Source organism: Buceros rhinoceros, unplaced genomic scaffold (genome assembly GCF_000710305.1).
Source record: "Buceros rhinoceros silvestris isolate BGI_N320 unplaced genomic scaffold, ASM71030v1 scaffold19608, whole genome shotgun sequence".
In the NCBI taxonomy this organism is placed as follows: domain Eukaryota; kingdom Metazoa; phylum Chordata; class Aves; order Bucerotiformes; family Bucerotidae; genus Buceros; species Buceros rhinoceros.
The window spans coordinates 1-6,410 of NW_010428864.1; the positions used below are offsets into that span (position 1 = coordinate 1).

At 40.7% G+C, this 6,410-nt stretch overlaps 1 protein-coding gene across 1 annotated transcript; it reads left to right on the plus strand.

Annotated features, from left to right (window-relative positions):
* The first annotated feature begins 381 nt into the window (after positions 1-381).
* On the plus strand, positions 382-5,719 carry PLK2 (polo-like kinase 2). The gene is made up of 13 exons (XM_010142441.1): positions 382-485; positions 642-758; positions 951-1,080; positions 1,360-1,447; positions 1,855-1,950; positions 2,176-2,374; positions 2,466-2,613; positions 3,026-3,123; positions 3,759-3,882; positions 4,146-4,386; positions 4,482-4,611; positions 4,701-4,811; positions 4,932-5,719. Exons 1-13 carry the CDS (start codon positions 402-404, stop codon positions 5,121-5,123), a joined length of 1,758 nt encoding a protein of 585 aa, XP_010140743.1. The 5' UTR covers positions 382-401; the 3' UTR covers positions 5,124-5,719.
* The last annotated feature ends 691 nt before the right edge of the window (positions 5,720-6,410 follow it).

Consider the following 6,410-nt stretch of genomic DNA (forward strand, 5'->3'; position numbering starts at 1 on the left):
CTGCGGGGCTGTTTTCCCCAAGGGGGATGCTGGAGTGCGCCGCATCGCCGCCCACCGCCCTGCCCGGAGTGGGATTTGCCCTCGCGCTGCACTGGTGCAGACGCAGTGTGTTCGAGCAATTCCTGCTTGCTTCTAAATATAAGTGAAATCGTGCCTTCAGCTCGGGCAAGCCTGCAGAAATGACTTTGATGTTGCATGCGGGGCGGAGGGGAGCCACCAACCTACCGATAGGCAATAAACCTAAGACCTGCCTTTTACCACATTGTCCTGTGTAAAGGAAGCTGCGTTCCTTGACTAATACATGAGCTGATGAATGACTAAGTGTGAGACTTCTTTCATACCTGCTATAATTGCCTTTTTCTCGTGTGTCTCTCTAGGGTGGATTCGCCAAGTGTTACGAGATGACAGATATGACAACAAATAAAGTTTATGCTGCAAAAATCATTCCTCACAGCAGAGTAGCAAAACCTCATCAAAGGGAAAAGGTGTGTGTTCATGAATGACTTTTTTTTTTGTCTCCTCAAACTCTCTTTGTGTGCTGAATTGCCCAGCCCTTTTCCCGAAATGGTTCTCATAGAGCCGTCTGCTCAACCTTGTGGACGCAAGGCTAATGACACTTTTTTCCCCTCTTGTCTCTTCAGATCGATAAAGAGATTGAGCTGCACAGAATGCTTAATCATAGACATGTTGTGCAGTTTTACCACTACTTTGAAGACAGAGAGAATATTTACATTCTTCTGGAGTACTGCAGTAGAAGGGTGAGCATCAACTGGGAGAAATCCAGTATTTACCTACCTGGAATCTGCAACTAATTTAAATGTGTGATGTGCTACAGATATTTTTTGTGGCTTCTTTAGTTGTCATTTCTCTGTGCATTCATTTGCTTATGCTTAAGGTGAAACTTGATGTGAATGCTCAGTGCCATTTTTGCCTTTGTTTGTCCTCTGCAGTCAATGGCTCACATCTTAAAAGCCAGGAAGGTATTGACAGAACCAGAAGTACGATACTACCTCAGGCAAATTGTGTCAGGGCTAAAGTATCTTCATGAACAGGAAATCTTGCACAGGGATCTTAAACTAGGTAAGTTCTGCACCTCACCAACTTCAAAATACACTCCTCCAGCCCTGTCAGCATTTTAGCACCAATTCGTGCTTTTATGGTGATAGCTTAATCAATAAAATCAGCGCAGTCTGTCTTTACCGTAGAAACTTGGAGTGCTTCAGGGATGACATTAAGCATACTTACTTAAAAAAAAAAGTGGCTAACTCTGGCTTTGAACAAAGTATGATTCAGCACCTGTGGCAAATGCATTCCTACCTTGCAAGAAAAATACTTAACTGGAATTTCTTTGTCTGCTAGGTAACTTCTTCATTAATGAGAACATGGAACTGAAACTAGGTGACTTTGGCTTGGCAGCTAGGCTGGAACCACTGGAGCACAGGAGGAGGTAGGAGCGCCAGAAAAATACAAAGTCTAGAGTAAATTAAAACCAATTCATTTAGAAATGAGAAATCCTGTTCCTTAGCAAAAGGTAATTGCTTCTGGGATCAGGATTTCCCCTTCTAGAAAACAGGCTGCTGTGTTTTGACTTCTGCTTTCCTCTGAGCATTTGAATAATAGCAAATGCCAGAGGCAGGGCACCTGACTAACAGATAATGCAGATACAGATCTGCTGTTTCTGTCTCACGATGACACCATGAAACACATCTGCCCTATTAATGTTCATACAGCTCCACTTTAGGAGTCTCTAAATTCTTGTCTGAGCTTGAGAGGAAAACCTGTCCTATGAAAAATAGCTTCTCTCCTCTTTCTATCTGAAATACTAACTGGCTCTGTGGCCTCTTTGAATTGCAGAACAATATGTGGCACACCAAATTACCTTTCTCCAGAAGTCCTCAACAAACAAGGGCACGGCTGTGAATCTGACATCTGGGCCTTAGGCTGTGTAATGTAAGTACTTCACTGCCTTTGAAATGAAATATTTCTATCATGGGCTTGGGCTTTTAAGAGTTCAAAGGGGATGCAGTACTGCATCACTTTGCTTTCCTTTATACATGTGTAGCCCAAGCACAGAAATTCTCCTTTGTGCTGGGAGATAAAACCTTTTCAGTACTTGTAGATAAGTATTGTGGGTGTGTAAAATAAATAAAATTGGTTTCCTTTGCTTTTAAATAGGTACACAATGCTGTTGGGAAGACCCCCATTTGAGACCACGAATCTTAAGGAAACATACAGATGTATAAGGGAAGCAAGATACAGCCTGCCTTCATCTCTCTTGGCACCTGCAAAACACTTGATAGCTAGCATGTTGTCAAAAAATCCTGAAGACCGGCCCAGTTTAGATGAAATAATTCGACATGAATTTTTCCTACAGGTTTGTACTGTCTAGTGTTCTGGCTGAAAAAATAGCCACCCTAAATATACTCTGTGGTCTAAAAATTATTTTTCATATCTCATTTCCACAGGGCTTTACACCTGACAGACTTTCTGCTAGCTGTTGTCATACTGTTCCTGATTTCCATTTGTCAAGTCCTGCTAAAAATTTCTTCAAAAAAGCAGCTGCTGCTCTCTTTGGTGGTAAAAAGGACAAAGCCAGATACTTTGACACACATAGTAAGTGGATTGTAGCTACACTTGAAACTTATCTCTATGCCATCAGTGCCATGCTAGTAATGTACAACTATGAGATAGCAGTGGAGCACTTGTTTGTCTCAGAGCTTCCCTGAGTTGGTTTTGATCTCTTTATCAAAAGGTATAAATGGTAGGCTACCACCTACGCCAACTTACATAAGTAAATGCGTCTTATTGGCATACTATCTCTGTTATCCATCTCGTAGTCTGTAATGTCTATTAAAGTTTAGTCTTGTAGTGATCTATGCAGAATAGCACCACTGCTCTTGGAGACTGTTTCCCTCCAGTAGCTTCTTCTGAGCCTGCCAATGTGCTTTCTGCAGCTACTTGTTATGCTTTCTGTAATTGAGGAGCACTTTCCGATGCAGAGTTAAGTATTTTTTTTGTATTACAGACAGACTAGCTAAAGAAGATGAAGAAATCTACAAGCTCAGGCATGATTTGAAAAAGACATCGATAACCCAGCAGCCTCACAAACACAGAACAGATGAGGTAAAAGCAAGTGCTGTTCAATACAAATCCAATAACAGTTGGGTGGAGTAGCTATAATCGAATTATATTTGACTTGGATATCAGAGCCAGGGCTGTACTCTGCATAATCAAGCTTAAATGATTAGTAGAGTTGCTTTAAGAGGGCTTAACCAAGATTCACCAAAGTATGGTAGCCTTTGTAGGGAGACTATCAATTTTGGTTTTTAGTAATTATAGTATCTGCCTAGACTCCATTGTTGTCTGTGTGGTAACTTGTCTGCCAGGTGCTCTTTCCCAATATTCCAAACGCAGGGCTTCACTTCATGATTAACTAAAACTTCTTACAGAATAAATTGCTGAGATCTAACTCTTAACATTTGGTGTTCAGACCTGCACACAGCTGTTCTCTTGCTAGGGCAGGAGAACAGAGGACTGATTAAGTGTGTAAGATGCAAATTGAAGATCTAAGGAATGGAAAAACCTGGTGTGCTTCTTTAAGCTCTGTTTAACAGCAGCACTTTGTACTTGTTGGAAACATTAATACCAGTTTCCCCTAGAATTCTCATTTGTTGAGAAACAGGAGAGCCATGCAAAACTTGTGTATAAGCCTTGGCTTGTGTTATGTTTGATGTTTACATGTCTGACATTTCTTCTAGGAGATCCAGCCTCTTATCACAACAGTGGCAAAGCCGGGAGCATTGCCAGAAACGAAGCAGATTGGAGACTCTATACGAATGATAGTCAGAGGAACTTTGGGAAGCTGCAGCAGTAGCAGCGAATGTAAGTGCAGCAAAATGCAATCTAATTTATATCCCACCTTTACTTTCTTCGTGTCTCAGACTTAAGATCTTGAAATGATCAGCTGCTTTTCTCTCTACTCCCTATTTTTGATACTCTAAATTTTACAGCCAATATTTTGAAAGAATTAAAACTGGAAAGCCATAAAGGCTAAACTTCTTAAAATTACAGTGTAGGTAACTGAAAGGTTTGGAATGAAAACCTGCTCTCTTTGTGCTCTTCTCAGTCTAATCTTTCTCTTTCAGGCCTGGAAGACAGTACCATGGGAAGTGTTGCTGACACAGTTGCAAGAGTATTGAGGGGATGTCTGGAGAACATGCCAGAAGCAGACAGCATTCCCAAAGAACAGATGACAGCATCCTTCCAGTGGGTTACAAAATGGGTGGACTACTCTAACAAGTATGGCTTTGGGTACCAGCTGTCAGATCATACTGTTGGTGTCCTTTTCAACAATGGGGCACATATGAGCCTTCTGCCAGACAAAAAGTAAGAATTATTACAAAACTGACAGCTCACTAAGGTGGTTTAAACATGAAACACTTTTATCTCATCTCTATCTTCCTCTCTTTCTGCTCTTACAGGACAGTCCACTACTATGCTGAGCTAGGCCAGTGCTCTGTCTTTGCAGCTACAGAGGCTCCTGAGCAGTTCATTAGCCAAGTAACTATACTGAAGTATTTTTCTCACTACATGGAAGAGAACCTGATGGATGTAAGTTCAGCACTGTCTGGATCTTGAGCTGTAAAAATATGCTAAGTGTGAACTGATTGCTTAACTCGGTGTCTGTTCCCGTTTTCCAGGGAGGAGATTTGCCCAGTCTAACAGATGTACGCAGGCCCAGGCTTTACCTCTTACAGTGGCTTAAATCTGATAAAGCATTAATGATGCTTTTCAATGATGGCACATTTCAAGTAAGTTTGGTAGTCTCACTGGAGAAAATGTTTCTAAAATACTTTATTGCAGTAAAACTAGCTAAGTACCAGAAACTTGAGAGGAGAAAGTATACAAAGGAACTTGCTTTTCTTTTATAGGTGAATTTCTATCACGATCACACAAAAATCATTATTTGCAATCAGAGTGAGGAGTATCTCCTTACCTACATCAATGAGGAGAGGATTTCTACAACATTTCGTCTGACAACTCTTCTGGTTTCTGGATGCTCATTGGAACTAAAACACAGAATGGAATATGCTCTGAACATGCTGCTGCAGCGATGTAACTGAAGGGACTGACTCAGTTGAACCAAATGGACCCTCTTGTTCACTGTGAAATCTACAGTGGGGATATAGTGGAGTAACTAGTATGTTGATGATGGATGTGTGGTGGTACGAAAACTTGACTGTCCTAGTGTGCTGGGCACACATCTATTAGAAACCTAAAGCTACCATTGGACTAAAATGGTGTAACAAGGAGTTCTTCGGACCATAGTTTTCCTTGCTTTGTGTGTGTGTGTGTTAAGGATTTTTTTTTTTTGACTTGAACTCTGAGCAGAGTGTGACTGCTTGCTCTGTAAGAGAGCATTTCTAATGGAGTTAAACTGTGAATATGCATCTGGAAAGGGAGGGAAGGGGGAGCTCCATTGTTGTGGAATAGCTGTAATAAGCAGCTTCTGGCTGCTTAACTGTGAACTATGGCCATACTTTTTTCCTCTTATTTTTCGAAAATACCCACACTTGTGGCTGGCAAAGTGCATTCCTTGTTAATAAATTTTTTTATTTATTACAGCCTAAAGTGAAGTATTTATTACATGGCTTTTTTTTTTGGACCTTGGCATTTTAAATATAAATCTGTTGGCAATAAAGAGAATGGAAATCTGAAACATTATTCTCCATTTTTTTAACACAAGTTAACATGCTTTGCTTTACGTTACTAAAAATCTTGCAGTTCTGCTTTCCTTGTGCCATTTTAAAGTCTGCTACAGGTCAGAATATGAATGCCAGGAATGACAGGCTCTAATACTGAGCAATTTGTCTATGTCTGTGCACACTTGTCACAAGCACCACAATGCTGCTGCTAATTATAGCACCAACCCTAAAGCAACTGCTGATGGAGCTTGCAGAGTAATGATGTGGACCTTGACACTTGGTTTTTGTCCTAGGGGCTAAAAACAAAAGTTAGAATCTCTGCAAGACACCATGTCCCAGAACAGATACTAATGTTTTACACCAACTGAAAAGAAGTCCTTACTTCTGGGTGATACTCAGTGGACAGCAGCTGTGATAACAAGCAGTATAAACTTCTTTCACCTGCTGTGGAAGCATTGCTCTTACTCACCAAGGGGCTGGAGTATCCTGACACCTCAATCGTAGAATGAATTGTCCATACCTATGCCTGCTGTTGTGCTCCATTCTATATGTACTTCTACTCTTTGTTAAATGGTAACCCCAGTAAAGTAAAATCAAAATGGTAGGAAGATTAAAGGCTGACTTAGTATCAGCTATGGCTTATTCTAGCAAGCTGGTAACTTTAGACAACCACAATCATTACTAAGACCAAATACCATTTATAAT

Bases quoted from the DNA above. Each gene is read 5' to 3' on its own strand.
- PLK2 (XM_010142441.1), top strand. From the start codon at position 402: ATGACAGATATGACAACAAATAAAGTTTATGCTGCAAAAATCATTCCT. The intron at 1,448-1,854 runs GTAGGAGCGCCA...TTTGAATTGCAG, and splicing joins CCACTGGAGCACAGGAGGAG to AACAATATGTGGCACACCAA. The intron at 2,375-2,465 runs GTTTGTACTGTC...TCATTTCCACAG, and splicing joins GACATGAATTTTTCCTACAG to GGCTTTACACCTGACAGACT.